The 18051-nt window shown below is 61.3% G+C and overlaps 1 protein-coding gene across 14 annotated transcripts in view; it reads right to left on the bottom strand.

Moving 5' to 3' along the window:
* CCDC57 (coiled-coil domain containing 57) overlaps positions 1-18051 on the bottom strand; it is a 78953-nt gene that overhangs the window by 60309 nt on the left and 593 nt on the right. For 12 of the 14 annotated variants that reach the window (XR_016224386.1, XR_016224387.1, XM_070060095.2 and 9 more), the window contains 2 exons: positions 8527-8920; positions 5200-5308 (listed from right to left, as the gene is read on the bottom strand). Coding sequence is in view for 12 of the 14 variants with exons in the window: in XM_070060095.2 (XP_069916196.2) it covers positions 5200-5308; positions 8527-8920 (503 nt within the window). In the remaining 2 variants the exon portion in view is untranslated. Of the gene's footprint in view, positions 1-5199; positions 5309-8526; positions 8921-14952; positions 15390-18051 lie in introns of those variants that run through there. The other 2 variants (XM_089318554.1, XM_089318552.1) reach the window with 2 other exon arrangements.

Genomic DNA, 18051 nt, shown 5'->3' with positions numbered 1-18051 from the left:
CGGTGCCCCCGCACGAGCCCTGCTGGGTCCGGGAAGAAGCTGTGCGTGTGCACGGCCCGAGGAGCCACCCAGAGGCTCGGCCCAGCCCACCCTCCCTCCTGAAGCCGCACAAGCGGCCCCGCACCTGCCCGCTGGCTGGGACAGCCCCGCACAGCCCAAAGCCCTCCCTGCAGGGGTGCAGCGCGGCCTGAGGAGGCCTCGCTAACGATGCGTCCCCGATGGCCTCTGCTGCCCACACGCCTCAGCGCCCGGCTGCTTCCACTACTCAAACCCACCCTAAGGGACACAGCCCTTGGGTCCACTTCTCGGCCGAGCAGCCCACGAGCGCTGGGGTCTGGCCTTCTTGAGGACTGCCCGGCCCCAAAGACAGAGCTGGCACACGGCACCCCGATGCATCTGCCCAGCGACGCATCTGCTGAGACTCGGAGCCAAGTGAAGGAGGGGCTCAGGCAACACAGCCAGGGAGCACAGACATGGGAGCGCAGCCCCAGCCGACCCAAGGTCCAGTCCTGGTCTCTGCACAGTCCTGCGGCCAGGCCACACCCACTGTCCGTGCTGCTGCCCCCAGCACCGGCTTCCACAGCAGCAGCCAAAGGGACCTGTCAAGTGGCCCTGCCCAGACGCAGCCTCGCACCCTCCCCACGCCTGCAGACCAGCCCCCTCGGGCATGCGGCCCCGCAGAGCTACAGGGCTGAAGCACCGGCGGCGGCCGGGACGCTCTCCCAGAGGAAGGCCTGTGTCCTCCACAATAGCCGCTCTTTGAGGTGGCTCGGGTCAGCCCCTGGGCCTCAGGACAGACCGAATGCTTGACCACCGGCCACCAAGCTACGGTGGGACCTGAGCTGCCTGTCATGAGCCACGTGGAATCTGAGCCACCGAGCCGTGAAGCCGGGAGGGCAGGGTAGCACCCGCCAACACAAGTGGGGTCTATGTGGTCAGGCTGGGCACGTCCTGAAGGCACAGTCACGTGGAGCAGGGGCCAGCGTTGTGGCGTAGCAGGTAAAGCTGCCGCCTGTGGTGCTGGCATCCCACACGGGTGCTGGTTTGTGTCCTGGCTGCTCCACTTCCCATCCAGCTCCCTGCTGTGGTCTGGGAAAGCAGCAGAAGACGGCCCAAGTCCCTGGGCCCCTCACCCAAGTGGGAGACCCGGAAGAAGCTCCTGGCTCCTGGCTTCAGATCGGTGCAGCTCCAGCCATTGCGGCCATCTGGGCAGTGAACCAGCGGATGGAAGCTCTTTCTCTCTCTCTCTGTGTCTCTCTGCCTCTCTGTAACTCTGCCTTTCAAATAAATAAATAAATCTTTTTAAAAATGCCCCAAGGAGCAGGGGCCCAGCCACTGTGGAGTCCCTGCTGCCCCACCTCCTTCCCTCATGCCTGCCCCTGCTCACAGAGGGAAGCGATTCGGGCCGGTCTACAGACAGTTCTGTGGGACAGGGACACATGGGCACCACCCGTAAGGGGACAGCTCCAGCCCTACAGCCCCTCTTGGGTCACACAGGAGGGATGGTGGTGAAGCAAATCCTCCTGACGGGAGGCCGTGGGAGGACGTGATGGGAACACTGACAGAGCACTGGGGAAGCCAGCTCTGGACGGCAGAAGCGGTGAAGATTCTTGTGTTCTATGTGAGTAGGGTGGTGCTGGCAGGAGGCACTTGTCTTTAAGATCTTGTGGGGCCGGCACTGTGGCAGAGTAGGTTAAGCATTTGCCTGTGACACCAGCATCCCATATGGGCGCTGGTTCGAGTCCCAGCAGCTCCACTTCTGATCCAGCTCCCTGCTGATGGCCTGGGAAAGCAGAAGATGCCCAAGTGCTTGGGCCCCTGTATGGGAGGCCTGAAAGAAGCTCCTGGCTCCTGGCTTTGGGTTGGCTCAGCTCTGGCTGTTGTAGCCATTTGGGGAGTGGACAACAGGGTGGAAGACCTTTCTCTCTCTCTGTAACTCTCTCTCTCAAATAAAATCTTTTTAAAAAATTTGTTTTTGGTTTGTTTTGTTGGACATGGTTAGGCAATGTATCTCCTAGTTTTTCCTTTTTTAAAAAACACATTTATCTTAAAGGCATAGTGGTGTGTGCGTGTATGTATATATAGACACACACATACATATAGGGGAGATAACCTTTTACCTGCTGTTTCACTTCCCAGATGGCCGCAGCAGCCGGGGCTGGGCCAGGCTGAAGCCAGGAGCCAGGAGCTCCTCCTGGGTCTCCCATGTGGGTGCCGGAGCAGGACTCAGGCCACCTTCCGCTGCTTCCGCAGGCGCACTCCAGGGAGCTGCACAGGAAGCACGACAGCTAGGACTTGCACCAGCGCTGCTACAGGACGGTGGCATCAAGTGGTGGCTTAACCAGCTGTACCAAAGCACCAACCGTGCTTTTCATTATTATTTATTTTATTTATATGAGAGGCAGAGAGACAGACAGACAGATAGGAGGCGGATTTTCATCCCCTGGTTCACTCCCCAAATGCCTACAACAGCCTGGGTCAACCCAGGACAAAGCCAGGAGCACAGAGCTCAGTCCAGGTCTCCCTTACGCACAGCAGAACCCAAGCACCCGCGCCATCGCCTGCTGCCTTGCGGGCCGGCATCGGCACCCGCGCCATCGCCTGCTGCCTTGCGGGCCGGCATCGGCACCAGCGCCATCGCCTGCTGCCTTGCGGGCCGGCATCGGCAGGAAGCTGGCACACGGCGTGTCTGGGTTTGAGTGCTGGCTCCAGTTCTGACCCAGCTCCTGCCAGTGCACACCCTGGGGGCAGGAGGTGACGGCTCAAGTGCTTGTGCCCCTGCCCTTCCCGTGGGAGCCCTGGACTGGTGTGGGGTCTCCTAGCTTCTGCCTAGCCCAGACTCGCATCTACACACTCCGGCGCGGGACGTGGGTGACCCAGCGGCTGCCCCAGCAGGGAGGATCTGCTCTGTGACAGCAGCTGGCCTCCCTCTCCTGCCCTCTGTCACTGCCCAGGGAACTTGAGAACAAACTGACCAGGCATTAGGAACGGAGGCTACACCTGGGCTCCGCAACATGGACTTCCAGTGACCAAGTTGACCTGGCTATGGCCAGTGCCGAGTGCCCACCTGCCAACAGCAGAGACCAAAACTGAGCCCCGGCATGGCCCCAGCCCAGGAGCGGGTTCATTGCGCCGGGGCCACCCCATCCTGGAAGGGGCGTGTCTTGTTCCTTCCCTGCACACAATGATCCTGCCACAGCCGCCACCTGTGGAACCACAGACGCCTGACCCACTGCCAGGTGGACCCACAGCACTGCTCCCAACCAAGGACCTCACGGCACCACAATCAAGGGTGATCCACTGCCAGGTGGACCCACAGCACTGCTCCTGACCAAGGACCTCACAGCACCACAATCAAGGGTGACCCACTGCCAGGTGGACCCACAGCACTGCTCCCGACCAAGGACCTCACGGCACCACAATCAAGGGTGACCCACTGCCAGGTGGACCCACAGCACTGCTCCTGACCAAGGACCTCACGGCACCACAATCAAGGGTGACCCACTGCCAGGTGGACCCACAGCACTGCTCCTGACCAAGGACCTCACGGCACCACAATCAAGGGTGACCCACTGCCAGGTGGTCCCCACAGCACTGCTCCTGACCAAGGACCTCACGGCACCACAATCAAGGGTGACCCACTGCCAGGTGGTCCCCACAGCACTGCTCCTGACCAAGGACCTCACGGCACCACAATCAAGGGTGACCCACTGCCAGGTGGACCCACAGCACTGCTCCTGACCAAGGACCTCACGGCACCACAATCAAGGGTGGCTATGGACTCGTGCTTGTGGAACTCACTGGTCTCACCTCTTCCTCACCGTCCTGAAGCTGCTGGCTCCAGAGTGCTGGAGGCACAATGACAGGACCAGCTGGGCAGCCACAGGGTCTCCAGCAGGCTGTCCATGCTCTGCTTCGGGGTCCAGTGGATGGCCCTGCACCCCCCAAGTCAGGATTCAGGAATCGAGGAGTGGAAAAAGGAACAGTACCACTTGCTTTGACCCCACTGACTCACTATCAAAATTCTGCTTAAAGTTCCTGCAACTTTCTACTCTGCCAGCCTAGAGGTCTCGGTTCCAGCAAGAGGACGCTTCCTCCAGGGGGCACGGCAACAACTCCTCTGAACTGAAGTAAAGATGCCACTGGCCACCTCAGACCTCCACACCCCGGGTCAGCAGACTCAGAGGGGTTACAGGGCTGGCTAGGGCGACTGGTCCCAACTACCAAGGGGAACTGCCCTACTGTCCACATGGAGGTGAGGGAGCAAGTGTGTCCGGCATACTGGTGACCCCTAGAGTGTGTTTTAGGGTTCCCATGCCCCGAGTTTAGGTCTGTCTAATTACAACAGCCCAATCCAGGCAGGAGCGTGAATGCCGCAGACCCGACAGGATGCAGGCTGGGCCACCCCATCAGCTTAAGGACCATGATGTCGCCTAGGCTTCCTATCCAAGTCACGGCACCATTATGTCGCTCCCCCTCTTCATGGAGGAACGACACAGGACCCTGCGCTGTTCTTTTGTCTGCTCGGCCCTTCCCGGGTTTGCTGCTGGTTCTTCCCGGGTTGGCTACCGACCCTTCCACCTCCGTGGAAGGGCGGTTCCCCCTGCCACTTTCCCCACTTCCGCGGGGGAGCGGCACACCGCCGGCCGGCTCTCTCGGGGGCTGCTCAGGTGTTCCTCAGGTGTTCCTGGTGCATGTTGTCTCTCTCCTCCTTTATAGTCCTCTTCCACCAATCCCAACTCTGCTACCCACACGCCGAGTACGCTGCTCTCCTCCAATCAGGAGCAGGATCAACTCCTGCAGCTCATCACTCAAGTTGGTGAGAGACAGCTGTGTAGAAGCTGTTTCCTCCTCTCCCAGCGCCATACTGTGGGAGAGCAGATGCATAGAATAAGTCTTAATTCCAGTAACTTAGTCTAGTCCGAGTTGCTCCCCACACCATGACCCACTGAGACGCCTGCTGAAGACAAACAGAAATACAGGGTGGGCAGACAAAGAGAGCTACAGCTTCCAGCAATGACCGCACCTTCACAAGTACGTCCCCTTGTCTTGTCATCACGTCTCCTCTCTCACACAGAACACGTGCTGACTTCGCATCCTAACGTTTCAGCTATGGGAAACCAGGCGGAGGGCAAACGCCACTGAGGGAAGTTACGCCTTGCTAGGGAGGGCCTGACGCATCCAGGAGTGCGCACGTACCTGTCTCTGCAGAGCAAGTTCACCATCGAGTCCCTCCAGCTTCTTCTCCAGCTTCCACTTCAGAGTGTCGTACTGTTCCCGGTGATGCTCTATCTCCCCATTCTTGTCACTACGACGATAAAACACGGCGATAGGAAACGCCACGCTGGGCCAGCGTGTGGCGCGGTGGGTCAAGCCACCACTGCAATGCCAGGTCCCATATCCGAGCAGCAGTTCGAGTCTCGGCTGCTCCGATTCCAGCCCAGCTCCCTACGAATGTGCCTGGGGAAAGCAGCTGTAGATGGCCAAAGCTCTGGAGCCCTGCACCCACACGGCAGACCGCACGGAGCTCCTGGCTTCAGCCTGGACTAAAACCAACCACAGCGGCCATCTGGGGAATGAACCAATGGATGGAAGCTCTCTCTCTGTCTTTGCTGAGAGGTGGGTGTTGTGGCACAGCACATTAAGCAGCCACAAGGAAGGCCCGGGTCTACGGGCGTGCCAGTCTAAGTCCCAGTACTGCACTTCTGATCCAGCTTCCTGCTACTGCAAACCCTGCACTGGAGCCGACGTTCACACCCAGTGTGCTGATGGACTAAATCTAATGCAGGGCGGAGACTTGATCTAATCATGGCGGCTAGGAGGCGGGGCTGCTAGGAGGTCTTTGGGACATGGAGGGCCCACCCTTGGAAGGTGGCTCTCATGAAAGGGGTTGGTTATTTCTTCTTAAAACTCTTGTTTATTTAAAAGGCAAAGAGAAAGAGAGACAGACATGGAGGTCTTCTATCTGCTTCTGGTTCACTCCCCAAATGCCTGAACAGCTGGGGCTGGGCTAGGCAGAAGCTAGGAGACCCCATACCAATCCAGGGCTCCCACAGGAAGGGCAGGGATGCCATCTTGAGCCGTCACCTCCTGCCCCCAGGGTGTGCACTGGCAGGAGCTGGGTCAGAACTGGAGCCAAGGGGGGCTGGTGCTGTGGCGCAGCTGGTTAAAGTCCTGGCCTGAAGCGCTGGCATCCCATATGGGCGCTGGTTCGAGTCCCGGCTGCTCCAATTCCAATCCAGCTCTCTGCTGTGGCCTGGGAAAGCAGTAGAAGATGGCCCACGTACTTGGGCCCCTGCACCCACGTGAGAGACACAGAAGAAGCTCCTGGCTCCTGGCTTTGGATTGGCCCAGCTCCAGCCATTATGGCCAACTGGAGAGTGATCCAGCGGATGGAAGACTTCTCTCTCTCTCTCTTTACCTCTCTCTGTAACTCTGTCTTTCAAATAAATAAAATAAATCTTAAAAAAAGTAAAAGAACTGGAGCCTGGACTCAAGCCCAGGCACGCCCGCGTCCCAGGAGTGTCCTAACGCTGCACCGAACGTGCACCGACGGTTGGCAATTTTTACTTTAAGAAAATTTAATTTACTTGAAATGCAGAGTGACAGAGAGAGAGAGCTTTTCCATCTACTGGTTCTCTCCAAATACCTACAACAGCTGGGGTTGGGCCAGGCTGAAGCCAGAAGCCAGGACTCCATCCAAATCTTCCGTGTGGGTAGCAGCCGTCCGCTGCTGCCTTCTCGGGAGCATTAGCAGAGAGCTGGTCGGGAAGTGGACCCGCTGGACCTGAACCCGTGCTACGCTGCGGGACGCTCGTGTCACAGGCGGCGGCGCAGCTCCCTGCACCACAGCGCCAGCCCCGGGGTTGGTTATCAAGGCCGAGCTGAGTTTGACACAGTGTGTGTGCATGTGTACATGCGTGTGTGTGTGTCTCTCTCTGCTTCCTGGCCAGCCCCACGGTCATCCCTCCACACCCACTCCACCGCCAGCCCCACGGTCATCCCTCCACACCCACTCCACCGCTGTTGGCCTCCATCAGCTGTCACACCAAGGGGGCCACCTAGTCTTGGGCTGTGAACCGCCACATTCTAAGGTGAAACAAACCTCCCCTCTCAGTGGCTCCCCCTCCACAGTTCCCCCCCAGCTGTCCCCCCCCAGCTGTCCCCCTCAGCTCTTCCTCCTCAGTTCTTCCCCCCAAGCTGTCCCCCTCAATTCTTCCCCTTCAGCTCTTCCCCCCCAGCTGTCCCCCCTCAGCTCTTCCCCCCTCAGCATTTCCCCCCTCAGCTCTTCCCCCTGAGCTGTCCCCCTGAGCTGTCCCCCTCAGCTCTTCCCCCCCCAGCTGTCCCCCTCAGCTCTTCCTCCTCAGTTCTTCCCCCCTAGCTGTCCCCCCTCAATTCTTCCCCTTCAGTTCTTCCCCCCCAGCTGTCCCCCCTCAGCTCTTCCCCCGCAGCTGTCCCCCCAGCTCTTCCCCCTGAGCTGTCCCCCCTCAGCTCTTCCCCCCCAGCTGTCCCCCCCAGCTCTTCCCCTCCTCAGCATTTCCCCCCAGCTGTCCCCCCCAGCAGCTCCTCTCAGGTGTCTTAGTCGCGGTAAGGGAAAGCTGACCAACACAGACGTGGCGGAACACATCCTGCGCCTGGAGAAAAGGAACGGGCAGACGCGGGGCACTTTTCAGAGAGCGCTTTCCAGACGGAAGAGCTGTCTCTGCTCCGCCTTTCAAGCAGATGAACATAAATAAGTAAACATTTTTATGAGGAAGAGGGTCACCCGCCACGTGGAGGACAGCTGGCCACACAGGGCAGACAGCAAAGCCCCGCCTGCAGCCGGCAGAGGGAACTGAACGTCAGCGCACGCGGGGTGGGTGCTGCAGACGCCGACCCCCACTGCCTCCCCGGGAAGGCGTTCTGTGGTGTGAGCGCATCACAGGCAGCACTGCTGGGGTCCAGTGGCCGCGCTGGCAGGTGACACACAGATGGACTGTGCCTACCCTGGCCCGACGGTGCTTCCTGTGACAGGGAGGTTCCTGCAGGAGCCCTGGCTGCCAGGCCTATGGGCTCCTGCAGGGGGCCAGGTCCCGAGAGGTCGGGCTCAGACAAAGTGGCTTTGCACCCACGGCCGCGGTCTCCTCTCCTTGCAGCTGACCTGCTGACAGGAGGGCACACCGTCCTGCCAGCCAGCTCATGCCCACGGGAGGCCCTCTGAGTCACTGCGCCCACACTCAGGAGAGAGCCAGGTAAAGCACGTGCAGCACGCAGCGTCCTGACACGAAGGGCAGACAAAGGAGGCCGGGAGCCCCAGCAGCAGGCTGCGGGCCTGGGAGCACGCGAGGCTCTCCCGCGGCTCTCAGCGACTCCCCCCACCCCCCGTCCCCCTGAGAACTGCCCCTCTCAAACAGGGCTACCCCGCTCCTGTAGTTCTAAAAAAGCACTTTAAAGCACTGATTACATGAGAGGAGCGTGTGACCACATGACCGTTCTCTCCACCAACGCTCAGGCCGGCGCACGCCCAGCCCGCGGCCACACCCTCACCTGTGCACACGCTCCAGCTCCAGGCGGTGCTCCTGTTGCATCAGCTGGTGCTGCCGCTGCAGCTCCTCGCGCTGCCGGGCCTCCACGGTGAGCGCCTGCCTCAGCTTGGCCACCTCTATCTTGAGCTCGCTCAGCTCGGCCTGCCGGGCCTCCTCGCGGCCTCGGGCCTGGGCAAAGGCAGCGTCATAGCGCTCCAGCTCACTGTCCCGCTCCTCCAGCACCTGCAGGTTGTAGAGGAAGTCCTCCTGCAGGCGCCGCAGCCGGCCCTGCGCCTCCTGCACGGCCGCCTCCTGCAGCCGGGCACGCTGGGCCTGCAGCGCCCTCCACTCCTCCTCCTTGCGCGACAGCAGCTCGTTCATGGCCGACCCCGAGCACAGCTGCACCATGGCGGCAGCTGTAAGAGAAGGCAGCACGGGCAGCTCAGGGTCGAGCTCCTTCCACCAAGCCCACCTCAGACCCTCACGGTCCCAGGGTCACGGAAACTGGCCACACCTGAGTCTGGGGACGGGGAGGCCCAGACCGCGGGGCTCTACCCCATCCTCACCCCGCCATGGGGGGCGGGAGGAAGAGACGACGGACACAGGCTGTGCGCACCTACGGAGCAGGCTCCACAGCACAGTTGCAGAAGGAGCCTGCTCCAGCCTGCAGTTAGGAAAACTGGGGCTGCTGGCTGAGCTGGGACTGGAGCCACAGCCCCTCCCAGCCACACTCCTCCCCTGGGGCTGGGGTCCCCATCCAGGATCAGCTTCCCTGGATCGCTTATTTCCAATCAGTCACACACTGATACTCTGGCGAAACAACAAAAATAAGGTGCGAGGAAAAATGAAATTAGGAAACAACGATGCAGGGCCGGCGCTGTGGCGTAGTGGATGGCATAGCGGGTAAAGCCACTGCCTGCAGTGCCGGCATCCCACATGGGCGCTGGTTCTAGTCCCGGCTGCTCCACTTCTGATCCAGCTCTCTGCTATGGCCTGGGAAAGCAGTGGAAGATGGCCCAAGGCCTTGGTCCCCTGCGCCCACGTGGGAGAACCAGGTAAGCTCCTGACTCCTGGCTTTAGATCGACAGAGCTTTGGCCATTGCGGCCATGTGGGCCATGAACCACGGATGAAGATCTCTCTCTGTTTCTGCCTCTCTGTAACTCTTTCAAATAAATCAATAAATCTAAAAAAAGTAAAGTTTGCATGCTTTTCTCTAGCCAAGGACTCCTCTGTGTGCATAGTAAAATAATGATACACGCCGGCGCCGCAGCTCACTAGGCTAATCCTCCACCTTGCGGCGCCGGCACACCGGGTTCTAGTCCCGGTTGGGGCGCCGGATTCTGTCCAGGTTGCCCCTCTTCCAGGCCAGCTCTCTGCTGTGGCCAGGGAGTGCAGTGGAGGATGGCCCAAGTGCTTGGGCCCTGCACCCCATGGGAGACCAGGAGAAGCACCTGGCTCCTGCCATCAGATCAGCGCGGCGCACCGGCCGCAGCACGCCGGCCGTGGCGGCCATTGGAGGGTGAACCAACGGCAAAGGAAGACCTTTCTCTCTGTTTCTCTCTCTCACTGTCTACTCTGCCTGTCAAAAAAATAAATAAATAAAATTTTTAAAAAAATGATACACACAAAGAAACAAGGATGCACAACACACTAATCCAATTTTCTCATTCTTGGAGTCAACAGCACAAAACTACTTTGTCAAACTGCCAGCAAGTACCTACAAGTTCTGCACCTGCCAGGGACTGGCTGCTGAACATGGTGCCGTCCAGCCAGGCCCACGGCCGGGGGACCCCAGGGGGCACCAAGGTACCTGAACAAGGTCCTGCCCAAAAAGTGCTTTTTCAGTAGGGCTCAGCAGAGACTCTTTTTAAGATTTATTTTTATTTGTTTATTTGAAAGGCAGAGAGACACAAAGATTTATTTATTTATTTTAAAGTCAGAGTTACACAGAGAAAGGAGAGGCAGAGAGAGGGAGAGAGGTCTTCCATCCGCTGGTTCACTCCCCAGATGGCAGCAATGACCAGAGCTGCGCAGAACCTAAGCCAGGAGCCTGGAGCTTCTTCCAGGTCTCCCACGTGGGTGCAGGGGCCCAAGGACTTGGGCCATCTTCTACTGCTTTCCCAGGCCATAGCAGAGAGCTGGATCAGAATTGGAGCAGCCGGGACTCGAACCAGTGCCCATATGGGATGCTGGTGCTGCAGGTGGTGGCTTTACCTTTTATGCCACAGAACTATCCCCGAAAGAGACTTTTTAAAAAAGTATTTTTGGGGGGCTGGCGCTGTGGCATAGTGGGTAAAGCCACCACCTGCAGCACCAGTATCCCATATGGGCACTGGTTCGAGTCCCAGCTGCTCCACTTCCAATCCAGCTCTCTGTTGTGGCCTGGGAAAGCAGTGGAGGATGGCTCAAGTCCTTGGGCCCCTGCACCCACATGGGAGACCTGGAAGAAGCTCCTGGCTCCTGGCTCCGGATCGGCACAGCTATGACCATTGTGGCCAAATGGGGAGTGAGCCATTGGAGGGAAGACCTCTCTCTCTCTCTGCCTCTCCTTCTTTCTCTGTGTAATTCTGACTTCAAATAAATAAATCTTTAAAAAAATGATTTTTCTATTTGAAAGTCAGAGTTACAGAGAGAGAGAGGTCTTGCACTTGATGGTTCACTCCCAGATGCCCCGACGGCCAGGAGCCAGGAACTGCACCAGGTGTCCGCCGAGTTGCAAGGTCCCAAGCAGCTGGCCATCGCCTGCTGCCTGCCGGCTGCATCAGCCGGGAGCCGGATGGGAAGTGCAGCGGTCAGCTCTCCACAGGGATGCAGGCGACACAGCAGCTTCAGCCGCTGTGCCACAGAGGCGGGGGGGGGCGGGGGGGGCGGTGTGCGTGCCTCACCGTCAGTCTCATCCTAGAGAAGGCAACCAGTCTGATTCCTGGAAAGCGGGCTGTCTTTTTTTTTTTTTTTTTAAGATTTATTTTATTTATCTGAAAAGCAGAGTTACAGAGAAAGGAGAGGCAGAGAGAGAGAGAAAGATCTTCCATCCGCTGGTTCACTCCCCAGATGGCCACAATGGCCGGGACTAGGCCAGGCCAAAGCCAGGAGCCAGGGTTTTCTTCCAGGTCTCCCACGTGGGTGCAGGGGCCCAAGCACTTGGGCCATCTTCCACTGCCTTCCCAGACCTTTAGCAGGGAGCTGGATGGGAAGTGGAGCAGCTGGGACTCAAACTAGCACTCATATGGGATCCAGCATCCCAGGTGACAACTTTACCTGCTGTGCCCCAACGCCGACCCCAGGCTTTTACATACATCTATAAAAATATATATAAACATATATAAAATAAACCGCTGTCCCGGGCCCTGTCCACTCACTCCCAGACCCTGCGAGGGAAGAGGCCGTGCGCAGCTCACGGCTGTGAAGTGCCCCAGACCTCAGGCGCAAAGCAGCGAGGGCTGCTCTACTACCAGCACCGCCCCCGCCCCCGCCCCCGCCCCCGGCCCCGCCCCCGGCCAAGGTGCGCAGGGCTCGGACGTAAAACTCGGACGCAGGAACAAGATAACCGCACGTCACGGGGTTTCTGCTGTGTGTGTATGTTCCACATTAACTTGAGAATTCCGGAGCCAGCCAGCAGCCTCCCAGGGGTCAGTGAGACCCCCAGCTCTCAGGGCTGTGTGGCCACAGCACACCCGTGTGACCCCCAGCGGCAGCACCCAGAGCTACACTGGGGAGCAGCAAGGAAACTGTCTCCAGGAAGTGGGGAATCCCGACACACCCCAGGACTGAAGGTGCCTTCTGGGGGCGCAGCTGTGCGCTCGCTGCTCTCAGCAGTACAGGAGGGACCAGCACCCGGAAAGACCAGGACGCAAAGCTGAGGACAGGCGCTGAAGGCCCCTGCGAACACGACCGCGATGGCTGCCAGAGGACCGCACACACAGCCCGTGCCTTCCGCGGGGAAAAGCACAGGCCTCCTTGGCAGGGCATTCGGGGCTGCGGGAAGTTCTGGGGCGATGAGTACGTAGGACAGGGCTCGGCAGGCCTATGCTGCGAAGGCAGACAGCGCTCTGCTACTCAGCTCCAACGAAGCGGCCACTGCGACGGAACTGGACAGGTGAGGCGCTGCCCAGGCCTGCTCTGCGGTCGTTCCCCCGGGCACCTGCAGGCCCCACCCGTTAAGAACTGGTCACGCTGCTAGCCAGCCGGATCGGCTCAGCGTCCTCAGGGGAAGCTTCTCCCACCAGGCTCCGCAGCAGGGATGCTCTGCGGCCCCTGTCCCTCCCTCTCTCACCACACAGGGCAGGGCCAGATGCACAGCCCCTCAGAGGCACCGCCAGCCCCCGTCCCTGCCAGAATGAGCAGGTCCCTGCCAGCTGCCCGAGCACCAACCCCAGGCTGCGGCCCCCTGCAGCAGCACCTTGACCGGCTGTCTCTCGGCCTGCACCCACACCTCCACCAGGTCTTACTGCAGGACACCTGACCGGCTCTCTGCTCCACACTCACCTACTTGTGGCCGCCAAAGGAAGCTTCAAAAACGCCTGCCTGGGGCTGCCCATGCCACTTAGACCTGGACCCGGGGGCTGGCGCTGTGGTGAAGCAGGTAAAACCACCGCCTGCAGCGCCAGCATCTCATAGGGGCACCAGTTCAAATCCCGGCTGCTCCACTTCTGATCCAGCTCTCTGCTGTGGCCTGGGAGTGCAGTAAAGATGGCCCAAGTCCTGGGGCCCTGCACCTGCATGGGAGACCCGGAAGAAGCTCCAGGCTCCTGGCTTCGGATCAGCACAGCTCTGGCAGTTGCAGACAACTGAGGAGTGAACCAACAGATGGAAGATCTATCTCTCTCTCTCTGCCTCTCCTTCTCTAACTCTTTCAAATAAATAAAAATAAATCTTTAAAAACAAAAGACCTGGGTCCCGAGGCACCTGCCACTCCTTGCCAAGCTCCTCAGAGCCGGGGCCACGCTGTGGGAGCCCCAGCAGCACCTGGGCTGCGTCTGCCCTCTCCCTGGAAGGCTCCCCCAGCCCACGCAGGCCCTTCTGCCGCTGGACCCCACTCAGCTACCACTCCCAGAAAGCCTCCCTCGCCTTCCGGGCCACGGCCGACTCTGGTGTAGCAGCGCCAGCGTCCGGCCAGGCCGAGCCACAGAAGCACATGCACTTCAGCCAGGCACTTGCCCCTGCTCGGCCCCAGCAGACACACACACGGCGCTGCCCAGTCACCGGGCTTCCCGATGACTCGGGGCCCTGGCGCAGTGCCCGTGAGCCACTACGACGGCCCTCTGCAGAGACGCACGGGGAGGTCACAGGTCTCTGGGGACACAGGAGCACCCTGTCCTGTGCCAGGTCCCTGCCACCAGGCTCGCCTCTTACCGCCGCCCACGGGCGCTGCTCCTCTAATACAGAACTCGGACGGCACGGTGCTGCTCTGCCCAAAGCACCCGCGGCGCCTGGCCGTTCGCAGATGGGGTTCAAGTCGCTAGCACAGCACACAGACCCCAGGCCCGGGGCGGCCCGCACTGCCCGCAGCTCCCCTGGGTGTCAGCTGTTCCTAGCAGGCCCTGGCACACGCTGCTCTCTGCTCACAGGCCCCGGGGCCTGGGGAGGTCCTGTCCAGCCAGGCCACCCTCCGGAAGCCTGTGCGAGTGGCACCCACTGTCCCTTCTGGAGCTTTGGGGGAGGTCTCTCCTGCGGTCCTCCCCTCCCCCAGGGCGGCAGTGACTCCACTGCCCCCAGCGTCACCCGGGTCACCGGGAGGGGTCCCCTCCCCCAGGGCCTGGCCCTTTCCTTCCACCAGGCACCGCAGCCCTGCTGCAGGAGCTCACAGGAGATAATCCCCAAAGCCCCAGGCTCAGATTAATCAGCTTTGGCCATCACAGACTCAGTCAGGACCCAGAATGTCTGTCAGCGGCAGACGTCCGCGAGCCCAGTGCTCCAGGGGCAGGGGCCTGTGCCGACGGCACTCACTGCGGGGCCGCCGTCCCCCAGGCATCGCAGGGAAGGGATGGCACAGGGCAGGCGTCACTCATGTCTGTTCTAGAACGCTACGCTCTGGGGCGGCGCTCAGCGGTTAAGACGTCCTCACCCCACGTCAGAGTGCCTGGTGTGACGCCGGCTTCCTTCCAATGCAGGCCTGGGGAGGCACAGGTGATGGCTCAAGTGGCTGAGTCCCTGCCACTCACGTAGGCCACCTGGACTGAGTTCTGGCCCCAGGCTTCCCCCTGCCCAGCCCTGGCCAGTGGCATTTGAGGAGGGAATCAGAGGAAGGGAACTCTCTCTGCCTCTCGGGACAGAGTTACGTGGCAGCACACAAAGAGCCCGCTGACCTCGGCAAGCTCACCCGTCAGGCCTGAAAAGCACCCGGAACCCCTCACGGAAGCCCTCACCCCGCGCGTGAGGACAGCCAGCAGGCCCCTCCGAGACACCCCCACCCGCGGGCCGCACGCAGCAGCTCCAGCGCTCCCTCACCTGGGGTGGGACGGGGCGGGCGGGCCCTGCGGGGCTTCCTGCGTGTGGAGCGAGAGGCCTGGAAGTCCGTGCTTCCGGTCAGGAGAGGACTCTGACGTCTGCACAGGTCCTGGCAGGGCCAAGGACGTCAGCCCTGCTAATGGCCAAGCCCCTCTTCGCAGTGGACGCCACACTTCAGAGAGGGCTCAGGACCAGGGACGTCCCAGGCCGTCTGAAAAGGCGGTACCTGGGAGAGGAGCAGCCTGGGCGTTGCTGCAGGACCCCCGGCCACAAACCCACGAGCTGGGCAGAGAGGGGAGAGCAAGCCACGTGGGGCCCTGCCGAGTCTCGGGACAACCTTCCGGGGCACGCGGGAGTCAGCCACACTCATGTTCAGCTGACCAGCACGGAGCAATGTTTGAGGGTAAACACTGGCCAGCAGCTAACTGGGAAAACCAGCAGCAGATTTTAAAATTCAGACGAACGGCAGAAGGCTAACCTAGAAAGGTCAAAGTCAGCCCCAGGGCCGGCGCTGCAGCGCAGTGGGCTAAGCCTCCACCTGCAGTGCCAACATCCCATACAGACACCAGTTCAAGTCCCGGCTGCTCCTCTTCCCGTGCGGCTCCCTGCTATGGCCTGGGGAAGCAGTGGGAGATGGCCCAAGTGCTTGGGCCCCTGCACCCATGAGGGTAGACGCAGAAGAAGCTCCTGGCTTCGGAGCCATCTGGGGAGTGAACCAGCGGATGGAAGACCTTTCTCTCTCTCTGTAACTCTACCTCTCAAATAAATAAATCTTAAAAGAGGAAAAAAAGTCAGTCCCCAGGCACTTATGAACATACCACCTGGGCACGATGGCGGGCAGACACCAGAACCACCACCTCTCTTTTTCTTTCATTTTTATAAAGCCTACTTTTACTTAGCTGAAAAGCAGAGTGACAGGGAAAGAGAAAGAGCTTCCGTGCACTGGTTCACTCTCCAGATGGCTGCACCAGCCAGGGCTGAGACAGCAGAAGCCGGGAGCCAAAAACCCTACCCAGGTTTCCCACAAGGGAGGCAGGAACCCGGAACCCGAGGACTTGAACCATCACTGGCTGCCTCCAGGAAGCACGTCAGCAAGAGGCTGGACGGAAACGAAGGCAGGACCCCACCCCCACTCGGGTTGGGGGACAGGACTCCACCCCCACTCGGGCGTGGGGGACCAGACTCCACCCCCACTCGGGCGTGGGGGACCAGACTCCACCCCACTCGGGTTGGGGGACAGGACTCCACCCCCACTCGGGTGTGGGGGACCGGACTCCACCTCCACTCGGGCGTGGGGGACAGGACTGCACCCCACTCGGGTGTGGGGGACCGGACTCCACCTCCACTCGGGCGTGGGGGACAGGACTGCACCCCACTCGGGCGTGGGGGACAGGACTCCACCCCTACTCGGGTGTGGGGGGCAGGACTCCACCCCCACTCGGGTGTGGGGGACAGGACTCCACCCCCACTCGGGCGTGGGGGACAGGACTCCACCCCTACTCGGGTGTGGGGGGCAGGACTCCACCCCCACTCGGGCGTGGGGGACCGGACTCCACCCCCACTCGGGCGTGGGGGACAGGACTCCACCCCCACTCGGGCGTGGGGGACAGGACTCCACCCCCACTCGGGTTGGGGGACAGGACTCCACCCCACTCGGGTTGGGGGACAGGACTGCACCCCCACTCGGGTGTGGGGGACCGGACTCCACCCCCACTCGGGTGTGGGGGACAGGACTGCACCCCACTCGGGCGTGGGGGACCGGACTCCACCCCCACTCGGGTGTGGGAGGCAGGACTCCACCCCTACTCGGGTGTGGGGGACAGGACTGCACCCCCACTCGGGTGTGGCAGGCAGGACTCCACCCCCACTCGGGTTGGGGGACAGGACTCCACCCCCACTTGGGTGTGGGGGACAGGACTGCACCCCACTCGGGTGTGGGACGCAGGCAGCCCGGGCGGCTTCCCCGCGGCACCGCCAGCCCAGCTCTTCCTCTGGGGCACTGCAGCTCTGCCGCACTGGCCTGCCGCTCAGCCACCAGTAAGATGCGCCCCAGCGCTGTGACCGGCCCAGCCGCTCCGGGCAGGGCGTGCTGCCTCCCGTCTGCCCCGCAGCTGCAGCAAACCCTCGGCCTGTGGGACCTGCGGGCGGTGCAGGGGCGCGCCCCCTGTGCGGGAGGGCACAGTGACCCCTGCGCTCTGGAGCTCAACACTGGCTGCGCGGACGTGGGTCCAGGAGACAAGTTACTGGCCTGGAGCCCAAGCCTCCTTTCCCTCCCTTTGCTGTCAGAGTGGCCACACGGTCTCTAAACCTGGGGCAGGAGGCGGCAGCGGAGGTGCGCGCTGGCGCCACGGGGAGGGGTTATTTTCTCTGAAACGACATCCCCCACCCCTGCCAAAAGGTTAGAACGTGGGGAATCAAATGCAGGAGAAGCCATGGTCACGGAGCTTCGCGCTCAGACTCGGCCACTTTTGGACCCACACAGATGCTCCGTGTGCCAAAACCAAACCAGACGGAGACCAGCGAGGCCACCATAACAACCACTAGAGCGCCTCTGGGAAATCCCTGGCTGCACACCGGAAGATAAACAGAAACCAGGCCGAGGTCGGAGGCTCTCGCAGTGCCTCCCACCGGAACACGGCGGACAGGCCTCGCTGGGCCAGCGGGCAGCAGGCCTGCACAGCACACGCGCGGGCTCGCACGGGCTCAGGGTGAGCGCCGTAGGCACACAGCCGGATGGTCAATGAGCCCGCAGGAAAGCGAGGCAGGGGCGCAGGGCTGGGAGCAAGGACTCCGCGGTGACGCGAGAACACCTGCACAGTCTAAGCGTCTCCCACGAAGTCCCAGAGGGACACACGTGACCCGGGCTCAAGCCGCGGGTGTCCCCGGGGTACCTGGGGGCCCGGTCCCAGCCCCGCTGCGCCACCTCCGATCCAGCTCCCCGCCCGTGCCGGGAGGGCAGCGAGGGCGCCCAGGTTCCCGGCCCCGCCCCCGTGTGCAGACCCGCACGGGGTCCAGGTTCCCGGCTTCGGCCTGGCCCAGCCCCCGCTGGGGACATCTGGGGAGTGACCCAGCCGATGGAAGCGCGCTCTCGCTCTCGCG

The sequence above is a fragment of the Oryctolagus cuniculus genome, chromosome 17, assembly GCF_051225735.1.
Source record: "Oryctolagus cuniculus isolate XC-2025 breed Fujian yellow rabbit chromosome 17, ASM5122573v1, whole genome shotgun sequence".
NCBI classification, from domain to species: domain Eukaryota; kingdom Metazoa; phylum Chordata; class Mammalia; order Lagomorpha; family Leporidae; genus Oryctolagus; species Oryctolagus cuniculus.
This window is presented reverse-complemented; position numbering and strand designations above follow the sequence as displayed.